Below are 22,149 nucleotides of genomic sequence, written 5' to 3' on the forward strand. Positions count from 1 at the left end.
TATTCTTCTAGGAATAGGTGTTTTCTAACTGTGCAAAAGAGTATGTGCTTGACTCAATATGATTATTCCGTATTTGGAACAAAGGGTCTTCTACCGAGGAAACACACCAGTTCAAACTGATTAAACTGGCAAGGATTCTGCTGAGAGCAAGTCGTCCAAAACCCAGGGGAAAGCTGAGGTTTTGGAGCATGTTAGGCTAGGCATGTATCTGTGCGAGGAGAAGTGACTAACATGTTTGTTCAACTTGGCTCCCTCGGCAAAGAGCTGTCTCCCTGGAAGTGTTCCTGCAGGGAACTGGGTAGTGCTGGGCTGACTCTCCTAGACACCAGTCCATCACGTAGTGGGGGCTTTAAAGGAAAGATTAGGAAATAACACTGAGTTAAGAAAGAAGTGAAGTGTAAAGAATGGTGTTACCGTGATCCATGCTTTGGAAATTTCTTGTAAGCTTTGGATGACGGACAGCTAAAGTATCCACGCTGTCTTCTTGACTGCTACAGTTTGCACTACACGTTTCACCTCTATCCTGATTCTTAGCTCCAGAAGCCATGGAGCAGCCAGCCTTCCTCACCTGCCCCTTCCCAGTCCTCTACGCTTGTCAAGCCCCAGCAGTGCTCTCCCCCATCCAGCTCCTGAAGCCCCTGACAGCTGAGATCCCCCTTCCAGGCTTAGGTCTGCATGAGGAGTTTCTCTGCAGTAACAACAGAGAAGCAGCAACGTGGCTGATGTTGCTGTGGTAGAAAAGTCGGTTGCATTTCAAGGTTCCTAACACACACAACCCCACCAACCAACCCCCTGTTAATCCACTACGCTTCATTAACAAATGCCCAATCTCTGGCATATTTTGGTGCTCAGCCTAATGTGTATAAATTCCAGTTTGAATTGGGGGTAGAGGGAACTGGAGACTGTGTTGGATGCTATCTGACGCTAACTTCATTTCAAATAGCTTAGTTTATTATTTTATTCCCTGTTTTGAGCTGGACTGAAAGCTTGCAGCTAAGTAGAACGGACATAAAGGGGAGTATTCATCAAAGATAACCTTCGGGTTATCATGCCTGGAAGGGGTTGGGGCCACACACATTAGGTGATCTGCATCTCAGCAGTCACTCCTGATGTCAGGTTCCTGCACTGAGCACTTTCCCTGGAGAATCCTTTCCTTTCACAGGCTCTGCAGGTAGGTGAGCTCCTCTGCACTGAATTCAGCTTTTATGAACATCTGCATCCTTGCCCCAACAGAACTCTAGGATTGCTGTGTCACGCAAGTTTGGAGGGCTCTGCACAGTAGGTCTAGAAACGGCAGAGGAGGCAATAAGGCAGCGCTTCAATTGAGATGAATGTGTTTTGGGTTTTTTCTTTTTCTCCAAGAATAATTGGATTTATTTGTTGACACAAATCTGAACGAGCAGGCACATCTGAAATGTATTGGCTTACATTATGTATTCTATATACTTAACTAGATGACATAATGTAACTTTGCAACTGATTGTAAGATGCAAATGCAAAAGCCATTTAAAAATTAATCTTTAGTAATACAGTTGGAATGAAACCTGTTACAAACTACTAAGTAATGGCAACCTGTTTATTTTATCAAAAAAGCTTTATTTCTAGAACACTTTATATGTAGTGTACTACTAAGTAGTGATAATTCAAAAAAAAAATGTGGCTTCTTTGAAGACTGGCAGTTCCTTTACTCTTGGTATTTTACATGAATAGAAGGAAAGTAGGGTCATTCTGACTGAGGGAGGACTCGGCCTCGCCCAGCGCAGCCCTATAGGCACCAGCTATAGTATGGTACATGGCACTAGTAATCATCATAGTTGACAGCTGCTCCATGCCTGAAGGTGTGTGGATTTCGCGGGCCAATTGGTGAATCTTCATCGTAGTGGTGTTGGTAGTATCCACCATAGTATTCATTACGAGCACGCCCTAAGCTCGTCCAGTAGGACATGTCATCTTCAAATTTCTGCCAAAAAAAAAGAAAATACTTGCTTTCCAAGCCTGAAACTTTTCAACCAAGAGAGTGAAACAGAAGTGGTGCAGGAGGGTCCTTTTGTCTCTTTCAGAAATTCAGATTCTTTGCATATTTGTCAAAACAAAGTCTGTAGATCTAAGGGGGTTTGCAACTTGTACCTTCCTTTTCTACGGGATTATCATGGTCCGGAGTGCAGGAATTGCCCTGCCCAGCCCCACCTGGGACCCACCCCTGCACGCTCTGCCCGCTGTAAAATGCTCAAACTGACCGCGCCTGCAACTGAAACACGCGCCAAGCACCTCTAATATTCCCATTACCTCTGCGGTGATGGACTATAAAAACATTTCAATGTTTTGCATTAAAAATCTAAAGGAATGTCTCTCCATTGCCACATGCCTCTAGTCACAGTGTCCCTGACTGTAAAGCAGGTGCAGCAGAGTTCTGCTTTATGTCTGTGATTTTCCACTCCCATCATGCATGGGTGAAAATGAAGGTACAGTACAGCCTTCTAGCTATGGAAATGCAATAAGCACTTCAATTCTGCTCCCAACAGCAGAGGAAAAACAGTGTGCAAGGATATCAAATACTTGCCAAGCCAAAGCCTTTCCATCTGAATGACTCTTTGGAAATATTTTTGGCTGAGATTTGAAAAAAAAGTTTTGCAAAATACATAATGGGCGAGTATGGCCCAAGTCCTTTGCTGGAACAAACAGTTATTTCATTGTTAAAACTGTGTTTTAATACTCGGGAAAACCTACTAAGTGGATTCATTGTATTTCACAACAGGCCTCATTTCAGTTTTTGAAATGGACACAGGAACTCAGAGGAGAATTCATCTTATCTGCATGGCTTGTCCTTATTACTTATTCCTTGGTATTTGCCCCCAGTCTTCAATTTCTGGTGCATAAAACCACTTTTCCTATTTTCCTGTTCCTACTGGGGGAGGGGGTATAGTCATGCTGTTAAAAAGTCATTTTTAGCTGCATAATGTCCAGGAAGATACCAAAAAAAAATGTATTCTTCATTATTTCAGTCCAAGCAAGGGATTATTTTTCTAATTGTTCCAGCTTAGAAAATAAGTGCATTCATCTTCTGAGCAATCCACATAGCATGAAGGTCCAAAATGTACTCCAGCTTGCCTGTGCCAATGCAATCTCATTAAACACATTCATGCAGCTGACAGAAGCCAAGAATTCAACATCTATAACTATTTTTACCTCTTATTAATGTAGAAATTATTCTACATGTGGGACTGCAACTAAATGCACATTTTTTTGCCCTATTTCAGCATCTGTTTAGTAGAGCTTTGTGCAGATCTGAGATCTCCCGATTCCATTCCAGTGTTTTTACAAATTAACTGTTTTTAAAAAATGTATCCTTCTCATTTCAAGAGAGGTTGGCTGCACATTATCAAATGGTTTTCCTTTCACATTTAGAGTCAAGGCACAGCTGCTCGTGCTCGTGATGGTCAGGAGCTGCCCACACCATTGAGGCACACGCATGCATGAGGTACATAATGTTAGTGCAATTTCATTGAAGAATGCCGATCATGACCGGCTTGGTGTGGATCTCTTGGCATATTTAAAAGCAAATTGATTAGGTTGAGGCTGCCAAATTAATATCCTGAAACACGATTGATTGGTTTGGGTCTGGCCACCTGTTTCTCAAAGCAAACTTTATTTAAACATCCATTTGCAATTTATTAAGCTTAAGTTTGGTAGCAGGCAAGAACTCCATGCAGGTTTTTAATGTCATTTTTTTCTATTACAAAAATAATGCAGAAATCTCTAACAGATAACAAAGCTTATATTTCTGTGCAACATTTGCTACTTTAAAAAAAAGACATTGGAGTGTCTATGAACAGCAGGGCAGCCTCTCCCTGGCTGCCCCCATGGCTGTGCATCCACGCTCGCAGCCGCTCACTCTGAAGCCCTACCAACCCTTGAAATACTCACCGCCTCATCAAATCCCAGGTAGAGGAACTGCTGGTACCACTGCTGTACGTCAGGCTGGCTTCTGTCCCACAGCTGACGCCTCTGGCGTCTCAGGCTGCTTAGGAACTCCTTGGCCGCTGTTTCTTTCACCGACACTTCAGGCTTTGTGTCAGCAGGGGCTGAAATTAATTCCCCCCCAAAAGGCATGCCAGGAAATTTTTAGTCAGCCCGAAGCGTACTGCTTGCAGCAAGTAAGAAAATGTTTCTCGCATCATGCCATCACCTTTGTGCTTGGCAGTGCGATGCGTGTAATAGCAGTAACAGTAATAAACCCAGGAATCATAGATGTAATAGGATTGCTTATCTACTCTCACTCGCTTGGATTTTCAAAAAGCTGTTCTGAGCTCGAAGACAGAAGCTAAGTGAGGAATTTAAATAAATAAACCCAAAGAGCATATACACAATATTTTTGTGCTTTGAGGAGAGAACAGGAAGCTGGCCTCTGTGTGCTGCTGTTGCAGAAATGGGAATGAAGATGACAGGTAACGTTAAAAAGCCTGAAGAAGCTGGAGAAACACTGCCAACTTATTAGGGTGGAGACACACATAAAAAGATTTTTCAATCTGTTGTGTAAAAACGTGGCTTTTAAATAATGACTGCCACTAAATGCCCTGTATGCCTGAAAATAAAAGCCCATTGGGCTTTCATAGCACACTGTTCAGTGGCTGCATTGGAATGCCCTCAACCTGCCAGACCCAGATGTGCCATCTGGCTTGCCCCATGCCCAATTAGGAGGCAGGCAGTTTGCTGTGGCTGCTAGAGCAGCCACAAAAATTTACATACCTCCGAAAGGTATGGATGTGAGGACTAGCTAGCCCCCTGCCACAGGTGGGAATGATAAAACGTGATGTTTGGTCTTCACAAGACCAAACAAGAAGCATGTGTAGGAGTAGGAGGAATGTTCTTGGCTTCAGAGGGTTCATTGCAATGAGGAACAGGCCAGGAACATGGATGTGGGTCAGGATTTTCAGAGGATGTGAGGGAAGAGGCTGGGACTGATGGGGAAGTCAGGTAGAGATGTGAAAACCATTGAAGTAGGAGCCAGGCGGACTCACAGCGGGAGACAAAGGACTGCAGTGGGAAGGAGGTTTGAGGTAGAAGTGATAGATGTGTTGTCGTAGGAAGAGTGGGAAACAGCAGGCTGCCCTGCAGTGATGAGCTGGAAACTGGTAACTCACTGTGTGCTTGAGCTAGGTGTTTTTGCTGGGGAGGGGGACAGCTGAACAAATGTCATGTGAATGAGCCTTGTGCAAGGGGCGCTGCCAGCAAGGGAGCCAGTGCTGTGTGCTTAGCCTGCTCGCTTTAGCGCACAACTGGAAAAGGGGAGTGAGGCTTGGATTAAGGGGCTGTATGTTGCCTCTATCATCAATTCAAGGCTTTGCAGTTCTTCCTGGTCTAGGTCATGTTGCCTGTGTGCTCCAAAAACCTCTCCCCTTGGGTGGGAGGTGCATCTCACCAGGGGACTTGAACAAACAAGTGGACTGCTGCTGGGGCACAGGGAGGGTTGCTGTTGCAAGTGGTCACTCCTGCCTGCGTGCAAGCACTGCAGAATGGTGAGGTGAGGAACCCACACGTGTGGAAAGCAGCTGTGGATGGGACACCTACTTTAGGGCTGGCAAGAGGTAATGAGTGATGCTGGCTAAAAAACAGTGAGAAGTCAGGCAGGCTTGCATAAAGTGGGAGTCCCTCACAGAGGGTGTAAATCCTCTGCCTCAACCATAGAACAGGCTGAGGGGAGGCAACCAAAACTTCTGGGGTGTTTCAGCCTGCCCCCACATCTGCTGCTGTGCTGCTTGTCCCTAGCCAGCTTCATTTCTACCCCCTTCCCTCAACCAGCAAGCTGTTTGGTGCATCTGCCCACTGGGCCCTTGGCCATCATCTCTCCTGTGCAGAAAGCAGTCTTCCAAGAAGGAAGCACACGTGGGGCCAAGGAACAAAGGGAACAAGTCAAGGCATTGCAGACAAGCCTGGTTTGCACATTTTCTTCTCTGCACCTGAGCCAGCAGTATTTCCATGCATTATAATTCTGTGGAAAAACTTGTGACTTCACAGAATAAACCAGATACACGCCACGTCGGCCACGCATACGCTGGAGAAGGCAGGTACTATACACGGTGCAGAGCAAAAGGCAGGCGTACTGCCTGAGGCTGGGAACGCTGGTTTTCAGAGGGGGCTGTGATAAGCAGAGCCTCCAGCTTGCCAGTACCAAATCCCAAATGGACATGCAGGTGCAGACTTCGTATGCGCAGGGGGGGTTGGCACGATACGTAGCGAGAGGGGCTGTGTGCTACCAGCTTTGAAACGGGTGCTGGTACGCTGCTCCTCTGACTGCCCTCTTAGAGCTGGCAGCTTGGACTGATAGCAATTGGCACAAAGGGAAAACAAGGGAAAGTACTTTGCTGCCTTTTACTTACCTTCTCGTTTCTGAAGCATCAGTTTAAGCTTATTTTCCCTCGGAACATCTGGATAAGCGAAAATAAAACGTGCACTTACTAAGAAGGTAATAACAACAACAAAAAAAGATCATATCTCAAAAAATACTGAAAGTATTTTTGTCATCGCTCCAGCCCAACAGGCAAAACTCTGCAGCAAGTTTCTCCCAGTGCCTGCCTTTGCTCCCGTCCCCACGCTCGAGCAAAACATAGGCTCCGCAGGGAAGCTTCTGACACTGGCATCTTCTCCCCAGCTCTTCTCGGCAAGGCAACCCTGATACTGGCTGTCTTCTCCAACTAAATCATTGTATTTTTCAGCAGAAGACTGCGGCTGGTGCCCGTAGCATGACACAGTGCCCAAGGTGACATAGTAACCCCGGAAAACCCCGGTCACAGAGCTAGAGGCACGCTACAACCGGGCTACCTCCGCGCCGTGCCTCGCAGCCCATCTCATCCCACAGCACATCGGCGCTGCCGTCCTGCCGAAACGCTTTCCCAGAAGGATCCAAGGATTTAGCCAACGGCCGGGCAGTGCAACAGGAGACCTGCAAGCGCTCGGCTGCTCCGAAATGCTTTATTCACTCGAAAACAAGGTTTTAAAAAAAAGATGCTCAACTTGCACAAGCCTTGGCGTGTCGGGGAGCGCTCACCCAGGCTGCTTCCCGCCCCCCAGGACGTTTTCCCTCCCCGCATCCCGCATCCCGCATCCCGCATCCCGGCCCGGGCGCGGGCGCTCACTCACCAGGGGCCGCGCCGAGCAGCGGGAGGAGGAGGAGGAGGAGGAGGAAGGCGGCCCCGGGCAGGGCCCCGCGGGAGCACGGCGGCGGCATGGCGGCGGGGGGCGGCGGGCGGCGCGGCGTGGCGAGGCGACCCACCTGGGCGGGAGGAGACGGAGGGGATGGAGGTGGGGATGGAGATGGAGCCGGAGCAGGAGCAGGAGCCGGAGCGGAGGGACAGGGCGCGCCCGCCCGCCCCACGCCGCGCCCCGGCCCGCCCGGCCCGACGCCACGGGGAGGGGCGCGGGGGCACCCGCAGCGGGAGGGCGAGGACACCGGCGGCCGTGGGCTTCCGCGGGGTTGTGCCCTTTGTGCTTGAACGTGGAGTGCGGTGCGTCCCGCTGGGACGAGGCATCCCCCCTTTCTTTTGGCGTGGCACCGTCTGCCGGCTCCCAGCAGCGCTTTTTTTTTTGCTTTTTTTTTCCTTCTTTTTGTGGTTACACACGATCCAGTGCAACTGGTAAAGAACTTTCAGCAATTCATGCAGGCTTTTCTTACAGAGGAATAATAATAATAATAATAATAATAAAATGGTAGCAGCATGTCTTTTAATATTTCTCTATATAAAGCCAGTTTGCCAGTCACCTGTAAAAGCAGATGGAAATTGTCTTTGTGGGAAAATGAATCCATCAGCCAAAGGGGACTTAGCTCAGGGCCTCTTTTCTTCTCCCTTCCTCCCACCCCCCAAGTCCATGGAAAAACACAATGCATTTTAGTTGATCAGCTTTAAAAAATTACTTGGATTTCTCTTTCTACATATAGACAGGTTTAGCTTACAGTAACACCTCAGAGACCGAAAGCCAAGCTCACAAATGCAAAGTCCTTGCACAGCAGGATCATAACTGCAATGGTGCCTAAACTTACTCTGCCTTTTCCTAAATCAGAGTTAAGCTTCCCTCAGCGAATTCAGCTTCTCTCAGATCCTTCCCCTGCAAATGCAGGAAACATCCCAGATGAAGTCTAGCAAGATCCTTGCCTGGCCTCGGACACAAACCTCTATCTTCCCTCACAGCAGAGACCCACAACGCTCAGGAGAGTTACGGGTGTTTCACCTCCTGCTGAAATTGTGCCAGGGTACGGCAGGGAGCGTGGGGGGATTTAGGGGGAGGCGAGGGGGAGCCCAGCTCTCTCTGTAACCTACTTGTGAGAAATCTGGCAAGCGCAGAGGCCTTGGTTCCCTGATCCAAGGATTGTTTCCAGATTCATTGCAGATGAATATATACATACACACTGTATATACTGTATATATTGTAATTGTATATAAATACATATATCGGTATGTGTGCATATACATACATGCACGTGTATGGCGAGGGAGCTGTGCAGTGGTGTGGCAACTCCCTGCGATGACATGTGGAGCCCATCAGTGCTGTTTTTCAGGCACAGCTAATTTTGGGAGTGTGACAAGACCCTGTGTCTGGCTTTACCATTTGCTGCAAAACACAGAAGCTGCACCAGCACGGGCTGGTCCATCAGTGGTTCCCCAGCCCCAGCCTAAATGTTGCTCCAGGCAACCACTCCTGATTGCTCCATGCATCTTTCCCCTTGTGAAAAAAGTGCTTGGAGCTGCACGCAAAGTCTTTCCCCTGCCTCCCTCCATCCCCCAGCGTTAGCTCAGGCCTCTCTCTGGTCATCCCAGTTAAATCAGCATCAGCAACAGCTTGTAAAAGGAATGTAGTCGCTCCAGCCAAAACGCCCCTTGCTTTCCACAGGAGCCACGGCTTTGGGAGGGGGGGCAGAGTGGGAGGGAGCAGCGCCTTCCACACCCCTGTGGTGGAAGCATTCCCATAGGAGTCTGAAGTCCCAGCTCAACCCCCACGCAGCTGGGAACCAAACTTAGTTTGTCTGGTTTTCTGTCACTGCTTTTGAGTGGTTTGTCCCTACAGCCCCATGCTTCAAGCGTCAGCAGACTTAACACTGTGTCTTGGAGCAAACACCCGTTCTGAATCAACGCGCTCTTTCATCAGCTTAACGTTGACAGCCTTTTTACTAAAACCACCTGAGGTTTTTGGATAGTTAGTTGCAGAATATAGCTAGGAGGGACAGAAGTGAAGGCTACATGAAACAGCCATGACAATTTATAAAACCAGGGCAATAACTCGTGAATATTTATAGTCTACTGCTATATTGGTAATGGCAAAGGGTGTTTTGTTCAGCTGGTCAGTTTGTAGTGAGCCTTGCATGGAAATGGAGCTCTGCAGAACTTCAGGTACTTGGTGCCTCTGGGAATATAAAGCACAAACCCTCCTCCGGATACCAAATATACCACTATGACTCAGGAAAGTGCTGAGATAAAATGCTACCTGGTGAAACCCAGAGAATGGATTGACTCAAGTACAAGGTTATTGTTGAAAATCATTGCTCTAGTGGTGGAAGAAGCAGATGACAGAAGAATATAATGCTCAGGGTTAAACTGAGTGCAGTATCTTCCCTGAAGAGGTCACCTTCCCAGTTCAGGGGACAGAAGATTCTGACAAAAAGTAAAGAAGTTGTGTAAAAATATAACACCACTTCTTTTCAAAGGCAGTGGTAAATGGTGACTGGTGTTTTTTCCAGTAGCAATCTTTATTTCTGTTCCAGGTTGCTTTAAGTACTAAGGCAGTGTTGCCCTGGTGTTGTAGTAAGACACATTTTTTTCTGCTGAGCTTGCGACTGCTGCATCATTATTAGAAGTATTTACCTTCAAGTGAGCATCTATGTTTATTGACACACCTGCAGTACCCCTTTCTGCTATTTGCCATGTAAAACTACAGCTGCTGTGCATGCGACCTGGAGACTGCAATGTTTTCCTCTGATCTCTCAATCAGCAGTGACGTTGCTCTCTTTAAAACACCCCTTTCTTCAGCATGGAGGAGTTTAAGGCTTGTCTTAGGGCTTAGTTTGCCTCCACTGGATGCCAAGGTTGGGAGCTGTCTGCTGGCGTGGCTGTGCATCATCCCCAAGTGCTCTAGGTAAGCAAGCCTGTGCTAATGACATCATTCAGGTAAATGTCTTTCATCACCATTGGTGACAACAGTAGACTCTTGGAGTTGAAACTTTGTTGAAAGATGTTAATTAATGTCATCAGCAGGACTGTTCCCCAGAACGGTGTAAAACTCCATCAAGCCCCCTAGCATAATAGGGACCACTAACCGGAGGGATGCTCACAGCAGGATAGTGGGATGGAGCTGGCAGGTTTTGTCACTTCCTCAGCATGGAGCTGGACTATGGACTATGATCTCGCAAGCCTGAGGCAGAAATTTGGGAGCGATCCAACAGAAAGCCACTCTGAGCCTGACCTTGAGAAACAACGGGCAGAAGCCAGGCAAAGAGCTCACTGGAGCCAGAGAAATCCCAATTGCTGAGCCTACTGCCGGCCAGTGCTGTCTTTGGAGCCTGCAGCTCTGCAGTTCGCGGCACGTTTGGTGACCACTCGGGCAACCCCGTTTCATCTGTGTGATCTCTGAGTTTACACCTAGTGGTTTTAAGCCTAGTGGCTTCTACAAATGCCTAAAGTGGTGTGGGCGTGCATGGCTGTTTAACTGATCTGACCTAAACGGGGGGAGAGGGGGAGGGGAATCTGCCTCCAAGCATCACTGAATTTTTGAGTGTTTGAATTTTTTGATTATTATTGCACATTTTGCATAAAACTTAATATAGAGAGAATCCTGAATAGCAAAGAGACACTTCTGCTTTTGCATCTCACCACAGTAGCTGTTGAGATAACTGTGTTGCATTCATTAAAATGTAAGAGATAGTATCAGTAATGGCCATTCAAAGATATTCAGCAGTTCAAAGCACAAAAAATTGTACTGAAAAGATTTATCTTGCTTTCTTTCCTTCTTCCTTTATTAGGTCTCATGTTTTCAGGCCTTTCAACACAATAATGTTCTTAAATACGATGTAGATTAAATGAGTATATAATCACAGGACTCCCAAAGCTGGATTCCCAATGAAAAAAAAACCCACCACATATAATGAGACATGATAAACTAGTGAGACCTGGCATCAGCATAACTTGGTAGGCAAACAGATAAGTTGGAAAGTGGCCAGGGACTGCAGGAGATGACCCTTCATCTTTTGCAAAGAAGAACCATGAAGTTTTTAATGATCCACTAAAATGACACACTTGATCAAGAATATGGCAGCGTTGAACAGTGCTCCCAACGCTCAGGAAATTATTATTTTCTGCTAATGAGGTTTTTACAAAACTTCCCGGCTATATTGGCCTGGTCACTTGCCTTAGGACAGAGGCATTTGGCACTCCAGATTGTTTTCTGCAGCCTGTTCCAAGAAACCGCAGGAGTCATGTTTTCATTCCAAACAGAAGGAAGAACATTTAAGTCATCAGTCAGTTCTTTCCAAAACATTTTGAGTTCCATACTTCTGCTTTCACTGCTCCAGAGTCCTCCTGATAATGGTAGGACTATCCCCAAGTCCCAGGACAAACACCTTTGCTTTAGGGAAAATTTTATTTGTTGCTGGCTATGAGTCTCATTGGCCCTGACACATGGTTTGAGACACCTTTCATCCATTGCATCTCAACTGGGTGCACCATTACTTTGGTCCATGTTATTAAGAATTATTAGTGTTTATATTTTCCATAGAAAATAGCTTAAAAGACAGTCTTTCTTTTTTCTCCTTGTGCTTGGTTACTGCTGATACTTTTTGCAGCTTCTGGCGGATGCTGTCAGACAAGAAATGGTGTCTGTTACTCTGTCCGTCTCCCTCCCTTCACTCACTGAGGGTACTTTGCTGCCCTCACTACAGAATTAACCTTATGGCTCTTGTGATAAGAGCGTGAGGAGCAGATTAGTTCGGCAATGTTATCTGATCACAGCTGCTACCTTTCTGCAGAGCTATTGATTTATTTACCAAAATCATTCTCTCTCTAAGAAATCCTTCTCCTTTTTCTTTTCCACTGCCTCCAGTATATTTTTAGGATAAACCTGGAAGTATATACCAAGTCTGCAAGTCAGATCTAACAGGAAGAGAGATGGAGAAGGACTGTAGTGCATTACATGTCTTTTTACCACAGCCTGATTTCATTCAAATCACATTCTTTTACTGCTGTCTCTTGGGACTCTTCTTTCCATGCTTCAAAACATTTTTAATGAACTCTTATTTCTGACCTATTTTTGTGGTTTTTTTACTCTCTTATTTTAGCATTCACATCCAGAATGCATGCACACCCTTAAAAAAAAAACCACAAACACCTAAAAACCACAACAAAAACCCCACCCAACAAACAGGCTGCAACTATTCATAGGTATGATATCATAGTAAATGCAAAATCCCCAAAAATTAAATTTAGTGATTTGGGTTTAGCATCCCTTTTCTACACATTAATGCTGTCTTAATGGTTCGTACACATTTCTGTTCTTTCTCCAAAACTCTGGGCTTACACATGGGGTGGATGTTATTCATACAATAAAAAAAGCTATCTGACCTTGTGCTACATTGTGTCATCAGTGACCATGTGCTGTTTGCAGTGATCAAGCCCTTCCCTGAAGAGTGTCCCATACCGCTGCCAGCTGCCCTGTCACAGCTGCCGTGGTTTCCCCATCTTCTCAGGCCCCCAACTAAATCCTCATCACAAAAGTACTATTTCCTGCCTTGTCCTTCACCAGAAAGCCAGTGTGGGGATGCAGCACCATCCCATCAGCAACTGCAAAACCAGGGGAAGCTGCAAGGAGTTTCTTGCAAGCCCAGCCACCTTCAAACACTTGGGTACCTTCATCATGGCTAGAGCAATATGCCTGCCTGCACCACCTGCAGCCCTAAAACCCTTTGCAGAACAGCTCACACGAGTCTCTTCCTTTGTAAAGAGCGTCACCAGAGGAGCCAGCCTTTCCAATGCACAGTTCAGTACCTTATGATGAATCCAGCACAAACTGGAGAATGGCTGGAAACCAGATTGTGCTTCCCGAGGTAGCTGCCTTACCCTTAAGAGCTTAAGTCAACGTGGTGACTTGCTACCATGAAGATGGGGAAGTCTCTCTGCCCCCTGCTCCCTCATCCTTCCCTCTTACCAGCACTGGCTCTAGGACATTTTGGAGCCAATTCAGTTTGTTACAAAAGCAGAGCCAGTTCACTTTTGCTGCGTTAGTTGTCTTCAGGACTAGTGAGGTGTGTGATGGCTCAGGTAGGTGGTTTGCAAGAGCTGTGTGGTTTGCAAGGAAGAAGGCTGTGGGAGAGTATGGCCAGAAGTGAGAATGGGGTAAAACGGGTGAAACAGAACTTCTTCTTCTTGTTCTTGCTGGAGGAGGCTATTACATCTACCACACCCTGAGGAACAGCCGGGGGTTGGGCCCACTTGGTGCTCAGTAAGCACTGTCCCCAGAGCAGGTCAGTACAGAGACAGGAGTGAACTGAATCCACACTGAACCCATTGCAGCACTGCGGTTGGGTCACTTCCTCCTCCTGTCTTGTGTTTGAGGCTTTAGCAATGTCTAAAACTGGTCCCTGCAGGCCAAATCGGTGTCTTCATGATCCCTTAGTGCCTGTTGCACTTGGGCATGCTCCAGAGTGGATTTCTGCCTGTGCAGCAAAGTTTACGAGCAGAAAAGTTTGCTTGCTGAAGAGCAAAGGGCTTGATACAGGGACGGGTTAGCTCTGCCTAAGGTTTCGCTCCCTGTGCCTCAGTCCCCTCAGCCCCAGCAGCAGCGCAACTGTTGCTGGGGTGGCAGGGCAAGCCCCACGCACCGCCACTGCAACCTCACCAGCGTGTATGTAAGCCTCAGAGACCTGCAGGGACACAATGCAAGCCTATCTAGCATGTGCTATTTTTTAAAATTTGAAATAGGACAAAGTGGTTGCATTTTTTCACAGGGATAGAAATGGGATGCATCCCAGACAGCTGCTGCCACGCCTTGTGCAGTTTGAAGACCCTGTTTTAAAGCATGGGAGCTGGAGCACTGCTTGAAGCCTGCCAGGCATTTTTAGCGTGAACAAAACAACCTGCTTTCCCTGACCTGCCTTCTCAGGCAGGTAGGAATCACATGGGCTGAACCTTTCAGCAGCACCGCCAGCCTGCCTGAGGCAGGCCCCCAGCACACAAAATGTCTGCCCAAGCGGTCAAAACACAGCAAAGTCATCCGCAGCGGAGAGCGGGCGATTGCTCTCTCCGCGGGTGGAACACCAGCCTTTGGGAGCCTTAATAAGAGGCAGAGCATCCCAGCTTGGAGCATGACTCTCAGGTTATCAGAGCAGAAACCTCCCTTGTCTTCCTGATGTTATCACGTGTGACCTTACACCTCTCTTGATCTGCTTCGTGGCTGCTCCCGCTGGCTCTGCATTATATCTGTGCTTTGCAGTTTCACCAATGCCCTACCTAAGCCCTGCCTGTGAACAAGCCTGTGCCTCTGTTCATCCAACGCTGGATTACCTTGCTGATTTACAGTTCGGTTTGTTTCCAGGAGAATGCACTTTCTGTAGTCTCTCCATGCTGCTGCTGAGTAAAAAAGATCATGGCATCTTTAATATTCCTGCATGAAGCCCTGCTGCACCCAGCTGTCCTTGGATGCCAGCGACTGCACAGTGAGGGTATGGAAATTGGAGGGGAGATTTTTTTACCTGTTGTGATCATTTAGGCATCTGTCCTGCAAGTATTCATGCACACAAGTATTTTTAATCATAGGAGCCCTATGGAATCCCATAGAGATTAAATCCCGGTCTGCTGCTGCTATATGCCTGGATCTCACAGAATGCCATCATACAGGAACGTGGCTCCCCTGGAAAGTCAGGCATTTCATCCCTGGCTCTTTGCTCTCCTCGAGTTCAGTGTTCAGTGGAGGAAAATGCTGCTGAGCGCTGTTCCCAAAAGCCGGCACGGGGCCTGACCCAGGCCACCACAGGGCCCATCAGCTGTCTGTGCTAATAGGGCTGCACAACTGAGCTCAGGCTGGCTCTCCTTCACCCAAGCAAAAGAAACTGCCCACATTTGTTGATGCAGACAGGCCTCTGAAGTCCCTGCAAGCTCCTCTAGGCATTGGCGTAAGTGCTTGTATGCCCCAGAGTTCTTGCCACTGGGGATGGCTGTGGCACAGAGGAACTAATATGCTGCTGTCCGTCTCCAGCACACTGTGTCCTCTCCACCAGAAATGTCCTGGTGGGCAAGACAGCCCTGCTTTGGGCCGGATCACTCTGTTTTGGGCCAGACCAGTTATATACTTCAACCAGAAAGCTAATGTACTTCAGAAACAGGAATTCGGAGGCTGTAGTTCTTCAAGACGGGGTGAGCAATTTAATCACTTACTTCTACCAAAACCAGCACAAAAGTCTTTTGCCTCCTCCTTCCTCAAAATCTGCCATTACAAACCCTTGTGTTCAAGGGTTTTAAAAAAAAAAGACTACTGAAGTGATTTTTGCTTTAAAGAACATTTTACTTGTTTAACATTTTGTCACACCCTGCACTGCAGGTCTGTGGTACTCTTACTAAGTGAAGGATGGTGACTGCCATCCTATTAGATAAAGTTACCACCTAATGATCACAATGGAAAGATGCTTTCATCTACTAATTACCAGTAATGAGGCAGTGGCTGTAAGTCTAATACATATTAGCTGAACATTAATTATTGTTACCAGAGTAACAGCACAGTGATGTGACACTGATCTCTTTCTCTCCCATGCGTGTCCAGGTCAGTGTTTAGCCATACAGCAGTGAGTAAACATGCAGACAAGCCTTTGAGGACTTCGTCATAGAATCGTTTAAGTTAGAAAAGACCTTTAAGATCAAGTCCAACCGATAACCCAGGACTGCCTTACAGATATGTACCTTACAGAAACAGTACAAGCACAGTAATGACTGTATGATCAGTCATTACTGATGAATGTATGTCATGATCAGGAGAGGCCATGCAGTTGTATTAGATGATTAGTTATTTTCACTCAAGTAATAACTAGGTTAAAAACATCTTCTTAAAAATGGTCATTTAAATTTTTATTTTTCACATTGATCAACGCAGATGCAGGGACAGCATGTAACTTGCAATATAACTTTGCTGTTGGTAATCACTTGTTAATCAGAGACAGTAAGATCGTAGAATCATAGAACCATTTAGGCTGGGAAAGACCTTTAAGATCATCAGATCCAACTGCAAACCCAACACTGCCAAGTCCACCACTAAACCTTGTCCCTAAGTGCCACATCTACACGTCTGTTAAACACCACTCAGGGATGGTGACTCCTCCAATTCCCTGGGCAGCAGGGAGGAGATAGGAGCAGATGGGAGACTTGTTGCTTTTTTTTTTCAATGAAGAGAAAACTGGGGGAGCAGAAGTGAGTCATACTTGGAAGCACGCAGTACCTGACATGGGAACACATTTTTCAGAGACTTGGCCTGGCTTGCCACTAAGCAAATTTTAGGCACCTGGACAAGAAGAATGCTGGTCCTGTTGATTCAAATGCAACACTTGTCCTTGGGTTTAGCAAAGTCAACACTTTCCCCTTGATCATTTTTATCATGGGGTTTGGGTTGGCCGTTTCACGAGAAATAGTGTGAAACACACACACAGACACAAAAAAAAAAAAAAAAAAAAAAGGACCAGTATAACCAGATCACTAAATCATTACAAAGCCATTAAATATGCCAATGGAAAAACTTTTCCATAGACTAATCTTACATGACTTACTTAAACCATACTGAAATGTTTAGACCAAGGAAAGGAATACATGGAAAAAAGAGGAGAAACATACAGCAGAAAGAAAAGAGAAATGCATAGTGAAGAGAAGGCTTTTTATCTGAAAAAAAGGAGCATACGTTGTAAGGTATATATTTTAGTAAAGAAGCCAAAATGCTCCAATCTCTACTACTGTCACCATTCCTATACAGTTCCCATCAAACCTACAGTCTCAATATGTGAAACAATCAATCAGTGTCCCCTAGCCATGGAGAGATCCCATTGCCCAAGGCACAGACTGATTTCCCTGCCAGCGCACAGGCAACTCCAGGCTAGCCTTAAAAAAGAAACAGAGTAAAACAAAGGCTGACAGAATACCTTCATTTTGGTTTCATTATGGACACATTCCACCTCTTCCTATTTCATCAGAGGTTCCTCTCCCATATTCATCTCTGGTTTCCACTTAAAAATCACTTATTTTCATTTAAAAATGAGCTCTGACACACAGAGAACTAAACTCTTATATGTAAATAAACAATACAAACCAGTAATGTTATTCAAAGATCTAAGCACATTCTCTGCATAGCAATATATTGGAAAATGTATCTGCCTTTTCCCTTTCCAGACTATGTAAGCAGCTTCAGGAATAAATTATCCAAAACGATCTGAGTCTGAGTTTGTGACATGAACAATTACAGTTATGAAACATGTATATTTTGTTTACTGGTATTTTAATTCTGTGCACGGACAATGCATGTGCAAGTAGCAGAGCAGCCTCCCTTCTGGAGTGCTCATAAGCTAATTGGTGGTGTACTGGGCTCAGAGTCTCTCTTCTGAGGGAAAATATCAGATGGAAGTTAACAAGCGCATGGAAGGTATAAGAAGTTTTTCTTGGACAACACTGGAACAAGGCTTGTCATGAATTATGTGGATCTTTCTGAATCAAGGGGATATTTTTCTTTCTTGCTAAAAGACAGTCTCTGTCACAAGTACTCTTCTTGAAGCTGAAACATGAGTTTATACAAGGATGTCAGAGGATCTGAATTATGCAGGTGGTCAGCCCAGAGTGATGTCTTCTAGCCTTAAAATCAATACATCTCTCTCGATTGTGAAAGGAAGGAAAAGACAGGTGGTAGCATAGAGTTTGTACATTTACAAATCACCCATGAAATTGATTGCTCCGAATTTGTACAAAAATGTCAGCTGAAGCCAACTTTCTTTCAACCTAAATGTTATCATTTTCCCATCAATTGCATGGCAGTGGCTTCAGGCAATATCTGAAAAAGAACAATGGTTGATGACAGTGCTACAAGGAGCAGAGGGGCTGCAGGTAAGCAGCAGGGCAGGCAAAGAGTGGTAGCATAACAGATTGGAAAGACCAAGGGGTGAGAGTGGGACCTGATTCTGCAAGGCATTGACAAATTACATTTACTCCCAGAAGTTAGACTTGTGCTTGTGCATCCTCCTGCTGAGGATGAAAGCTGTGTGGCAAGTGGTAAGAATATTCTTTGCAAACACAGCCTTCACTAAGCACGGTAAAAAAGATGTGCATTTTCCCATCGCTACATTGAGACCCAACCATCAGACTGGCTGACTGGCATAGGGACAGACTGATATAAGGGTTTATCTTTCCTACAGATGAAAATCCAGGTTTGATCCACACTTTGTTAACTGTTCGGTTCCAAAGACTTCAGTGTCTTTTCTCAGTGATGACACTTGGTGATCAATATTGTCAGGGGCCATTGACACAGCCTTAAAGGCACCCCATCTGTGTCTATCATCAGCGAGCTCCTCATCTCCATATATCCACATTAGCATTCACAGAGAATGAAGCTGTATTAAAAAAAGATATTGAATATGAGACCTCTAAATAATATCTAAATGGATTTATTACAGAGTGTCAGTGTGTTGCAACATCCAAATGAACATTCGGGAAAGAAGCCCTAGAAAAGATCAGAGCCTGCACAGTTTCTTTCAGACAACCCTTCTGTACATCATTAAGTCTTGCCTATAGTAAGTCAGGCCAAATACAGCATGCAAATAATTCTGTATTTCAGCCTGTGCTAAATAAATGTTTTTTCTTTTTGTTTTTTAATGACAGATGCTCCCCTTGAATCTTCATGTACTAGCATAGGTCATTCTACCGTCACCTTAAAATTCTGCATGTGTACATGAATGCAGGTAAACAAACTGTAATGGTAACATGCAGACAAGTTAATAGACCTTTGCATGCCAGATTTTTTTATAACACTGTCTGTCCACCACCGTTCCCTACACTTTTTAAGGGACGATGTTCTTTTACCCTACCCTTATATTAGGAACTTCCCTAAATCAGATAGATTCCTAAAAATGCCCAGAGTGAGACTTATTCAGGAGAGCTCTCCTCTCTGTCAGGCATTTGTTTGACACCAGGAATATAGCCTGGCCTAAAACAAGACCTTGGCAGGTCTTGGAAAGGGTTCAGTTCAAAGAATTTAGAAGTCCATTCTTGGTTTAACCATGTGCCTCCAAACAGCAAACATAAAGCAGGCCGCCTTGCGTCGGGCCCCCCTGCCCAGCCTGCCAGCACAGCATTTTCCTGCACAGCTGTGTTCGTCAAGGATGTGGTGAATTGTCACTTCTGACCATTTTAATCAGTAAAACAGGAGGGATGCTGCGGCTGGGCTGGGACACACGTGCTCTGAGGGCACTGCAGCTGCAACTGCATTACTTTGCATTGCTGGCAAAGTATGCCTTTTGCAGATCTGGCTTAAGTCCTCAGGCTACCTGGACTATGAGCTGGTTAAAACCAGTCTTAGGAGAGGGGCGCAGCCTAGCCTTGACAAACATACTGACTCACAATCAGATCTGAGGATTAAAAGTATACTGTGGCTGCTGCCTTCTGCTTGCTTTCAGGAATCACAGTGAAGCTGAGCTTCTCGATTGTCAAGCTTGTTTTTGTTAAAAATACTTTCCCTTTATTCCCCAAACATGGCATTCTTAATTGCACCTATAAATTACTTCTTCGGTCCTTTTTCAGCACGAAAGGCAAGTTTTGAAACGGAATCTGGCAAATCTACAAAAGTGCATAAACTGTAATGCATCTGTGTTACAAACTGCAGCTTTCATTAAAGTAGTGATTTTTAGTTGTTTCCACGTTGGTCAGCTGCAATAAAGAGAAAATTAAGAAACAAACAATAGCATTACCAGAGACTCTGCTAATATCCCTCTGTGTCCACTCACTTCTGATATTTTCAGCCATTTCCTCCACTGTGGAGTGTGCATTCACATCCCTGTGCTTGTACACACACACACACACACACGTGCACAGATGAACAAAGAGTATCCGTCCAGGAAGGAAAATACCCTGCACGATGCTACAGACCACTGAAGGCTAAAATATTTCTTCACAACACCCCGCAGTTGTTGTCAGGGCAGGAGTAAGATGTCACAATATTTTTTACTAAAAAACACTGACATGTTTTAGACATTCCTCCCCTTCTTCCAGCAAATAAATATTTTATCAGTTTACCTTTAAAATCATATGCTTCCTGTCTCCTTCCCAAATGCCTGGCCAGAAGAAATGACCTTTCCTGCCACAGAACAAGTTTCTCTTTATTTCAGCATGTCTTGCGTCCTGCAAACAGGGCACGAAGCAACCAAGGCTGCGAGTGCGGGAGCCACAGGACTGCTGGGGATGCTGGGCGTGAAAGGCGCATTTATTCTGCCTCTCCTGAATCCCAGCCCCTCAGCTGCAGGCATCTGCTGAGTGCTTCTTGGACCAAGTGTGGAGAATCACATTTCTGCTTAATCAGGTGGCTGACTGGAGAAAGATGATTGCAAGCAGATGTACCCATGTTCTCATGTGAAAGGAATTTGGGCTTTTGTGTCGGCTGTATGATGAGCGACCAGCTCTGGGCAGTATTTGAGTGCTCTTTAATTTCTTGCAGGTGCTGGGAGCCAGTACACACTGGTGCAGCAGAGCTGGGACCCAATGTGCAGGAGGTACCTGGAGAGATGGTGCACCCAGGGTCAGCAGGAGGGCCACAGGGAGGAGGTGTGACCAGCAGGCTCAGCTTACTGCAGGAACCCAGGGTCTGTTTTGTAAAGACCCATGTTGCTGTTAAATCCAAGCCACACTCAAACCCTCACAAGGCTGCAACAGCAAAACTCTGTTTTACTCTAGGCATAGTGTTTTTTACCTCCTGTTATGGATAATCCAGGAGAAATAAACAGGATGGACATCAGTAATATCAAAACAATTTCTTTGAATCTGTAACTAGTCAGGGACAGGCAACGACCATGACATCTGCGTATTAAATAGCTCCAGGTTTCAGTGGAACATCCCAGTAGCATTGCAAACGGCCCAAGGAAATCACAATCACTTTAAAGAAATGTTTGATGCAGTTACAACTGTATTTTGGAGGCACATTATATATTTCTAGTGCCATAACAGCTAAGACAAGACACATATCCAGGCGTTTAGTGGAAAGGGATGTACCCTTTGTGTCATACCTCAGGATGCCTGACCACATGAGGGTGAATATTCATGGCCATGGTATGAATGTACCTGGCCATACAGTGGCAAAGCAGCTGTATGCAGTCTATAAAGGCCCAGAAACTCCACACAAAGCTCACCTACAGGCAACCAGCCACACGTCCGCGTTTACATACGAGTACTGAGAAGCAAGGCTGTATTTACTGCCACCACTTGGAAGTAACATGATCATGCAGACCTCAAATTCCATGATCCTGCAGACCTCAAAAATATCACTGCTGTGGCTTGCTGCTGTTTACTGTGCAAAGCCCAGTCCACCTAGTGTAGGCATGTCAAGCTAAAGGAACAGGAACTGGAAGCCTCCAAAAGCTTTTTTTTTTTTTTTGCTTTTTTTTTTTTCCTTCTTTGCTGACTTCACAGAAAAGATAAGCGCTTATGCAAAGAGCTGACCTCTTAGAAAACTAAAATGTAAGTTCAGGTCTGGTCCCTGAAGCTCCGATGCAGTGAATATTTTTTAACAGCAGAGGTGGGTTAAGCAAGCCCTACCCTTCCTTTCCCCACTATGTTGTGTCTGCCCACACAGCTCCTCATACAGTCACGCAGCAATTCGGGTCAGGGAAGTGGCTTTGGCTGCAAGTACCCCAAGGGGAAAAAAAACCAAAACAACTTCCCCATCACTTCACCTGATCTCCTGATCCACTCTGTCACTGACTGATTGAGCAGCAGCACAGGAGACAGGAAGGCACCAGGCAGGGACAAGGACCAGGTTAGACACAACTGAGCCATCCTGATGTCTCACCCCCATGAGCACCGTCCCTTCATCCCCTTCAGGAGTTGCTGTCACCACTTATGGCACCTTGGCTCCGACAGTGTGTCTTTTTACCCGGCCAGATTAGCTCAC

The 22,149-nt window shown here is 45.8% G+C and overlaps 1 protein-coding gene across 2 annotated transcripts; it reads right to left on the reverse strand.

Moving 5' to 3' along the window:
- Positions 1 to 1,562: 1,562 nt before the first annotated feature.
- Positions 1,563 to 20,417, reverse strand: ECRG4 (ECRG4 augurin precursor). 2 transcript variants are annotated; one of them, XM_056329820.1, is made up of 5 exons: positions 20,283 to 20,417; positions 7,138 to 7,270; positions 6,378 to 6,425; positions 3,925 to 4,082; positions 1,563 to 1,960 (listed from the first exon to the last, which is right to left on the reverse strand). In XM_056329820.1, exons 1-5 carry the CDS (start codon positions 20,292 to 20,294, stop codon positions 1,799 to 1,801), a joined length of 513 nt encoding a protein of 170 aa, XP_056185795.1. In that variant the 5' UTR covers positions 20,295 to 20,417; the 3' UTR covers positions 1,563 to 1,798. The 2 variants fall into 2 exon arrangements, with proteins under 2 accessions (XP_056185795.1, XP_056185796.1); XM_056329821.1 differs by lacking the exon at positions 20,283 to 20,417 and having other exon boundaries at positions 7,138 to 7,545.
- Between the last annotated feature and the right edge of the window lie 1,732 nt (positions 20,418 to 22,149).

Source organism: Falco biarmicus, chromosome 2 (genome assembly GCF_023638135.1).
Source record: "Falco biarmicus isolate bFalBia1 chromosome 2, bFalBia1.pri, whole genome shotgun sequence".
Lineage (NCBI taxonomy): Eukaryota > Metazoa > Chordata > Aves > Falconiformes > Falconidae > Falco > Falco biarmicus.

Coding starts and splice junctions, on each gene's coding strand:
- ECRG4 (XM_056329820.1), bottom strand. Junction 6,426..7,137: donor GCTGCTCGGCGCGGCCCCTG/GTGAGTGAGCGC, acceptor TCGCTTATCCAG/ATGTTCCGAGGGAAAATAAG. Junction 4,083..6,377: donor GATGCTTCAGAAACGAGAAG/GTAAGTAAAAGG, acceptor AATTAATTTCAG/CCCCTGCTGACACAAAGCCT.